This window comes from Pteropus vampyrus, unplaced genomic scaffold (genome assembly GCF_000151845.1).
Source record: "Pteropus vampyrus isolate Shadow unplaced genomic scaffold, Pvam_2.0 Scaffold3449, whole genome shotgun sequence".
Classification (NCBI taxonomy): domain Eukaryota; kingdom Metazoa; phylum Chordata; class Mammalia; order Chiroptera; family Pteropodidae; genus Pteropus; species Pteropus vampyrus.
Window position 1 is genome coordinate 4,187 of NW_011892230.1, and position 1,200 is coordinate 5,386.

At 69.0% G+C, this 1,200-nt stretch overlaps 1 protein-coding gene across 1 annotated transcript; it reads left to right on the top strand.

Moving 5' to 3' along the window:
* Positions 1-954, top strand: GSX1 (GS homeobox 1; the record flags this gene model as incomplete). Its single annotated transcript, XM_011386618.1, has 2 exons — positions 1-109; positions 566-954. Coding segments are annotated over 2 exons (498 nt in total), but the record flags the coding sequence as incomplete, so codon positions are not given.
* Between the last annotated feature and the right edge of the window lie 246 nt (positions 955-1,200).

The following is a 1,200-nucleotide window of genomic DNA, read 5'->3' on the forward strand; positions in this document are numbered from 1 at the left end:
GTGTCGCCCGGGGTCGCTCACGGCCCCGCCGCCGCCGCCGCCGCCGCCGCGCTCTACCAGACCTCCTATCCGCTGCCCGACCCCAGGCAGTTCCACTGCATCTCCGTGGGTAAGCCCGGCCGCCGCGCGCGGCACCGGGGCGTAGGTGGCCTGGCGAAAGTTGGCGAGCCAAGGCTGGGGATGAGGGACCCTGGGCGTTAATGGGGGCGATGTGGGTAAAGTCGGGGCCCTGCGGGGGGACACCCAGGGTGGTGTTCGGATGGGGCGCTGGGCAGGGCGGGTGAACGCAGAGGGTCCGCATCCTGGAGGGGACGTCCAGGAGGTATCCAGGGCTGGGGTTCAGGGCGCTCCCTAAACGAGTGCCAGGGCCGCGTGACTCCGAGAGGATCAGGGTCCCCTGGCTTGACCAGGAGGCGCCCGCGGTCACGCGGATATGCACCGCGTTCGGGGCGCAAAGATGGGTGGCGGACCCAAGTCGCGGGATTCTAACGGCCTCCTAGGGGAAGATTGGGCCCGCAGCCCAGAGATCTGACCGCTTCGCTCTCTCCACCCTCACCCCCTCCAGACAGCAGCTCCAGCCAGCTGCCCAGCAGCAAGAGGATGCGCACCGCCTTCACCAGCACGCAGTTGCTGGAGCTGGAGCGCGAGTTCGCCTCTAACATGTACCTGTCTCGCCTGCGCCGCATCGAGATCGCGACCTACCTGAACCTGTCTGAGAAGCAGGTGAAGATCTGGTTCCAGAACCGCCGCGTGAAGCACAAGAAGGAGGGCAAAGGCAGCCACCACCGCGGCGGCGGCGGCGGCGGCGGCGGGAGCGGTGCCGGCGGGGGCGCACCGCAAGGCTGCAAGTGCGCGTCGCTGTCCTCCGCCAAGTGCTCGGAGGATGACGACGAATTGGCCATGTCCCCGACCTCTTCGGGGAAGGACGACCGGGATCTCACGGTCACTCCCTAGGCGCTTGTGTCCCCAGATCGCCCACCTCCGGCCCTCCCTGCGTCTCCAAGACCCATCATGGGACGCAGAGCTGGTTCCCCGGCTTTGCGGGCGCCCTCGGCCCTGGGCGGCGCCGAGAGCTCGGCAGGGACCTGACGCTGGTATCTGCACCCCAGGGCCCGTGGCCGTCGAAGGCGGACTCCGAGTTGTGAAGGCTGCAAGCGCTGTTGTCCTCAGCCACCGACAGAGCACGTCGGCCCCGCGGGC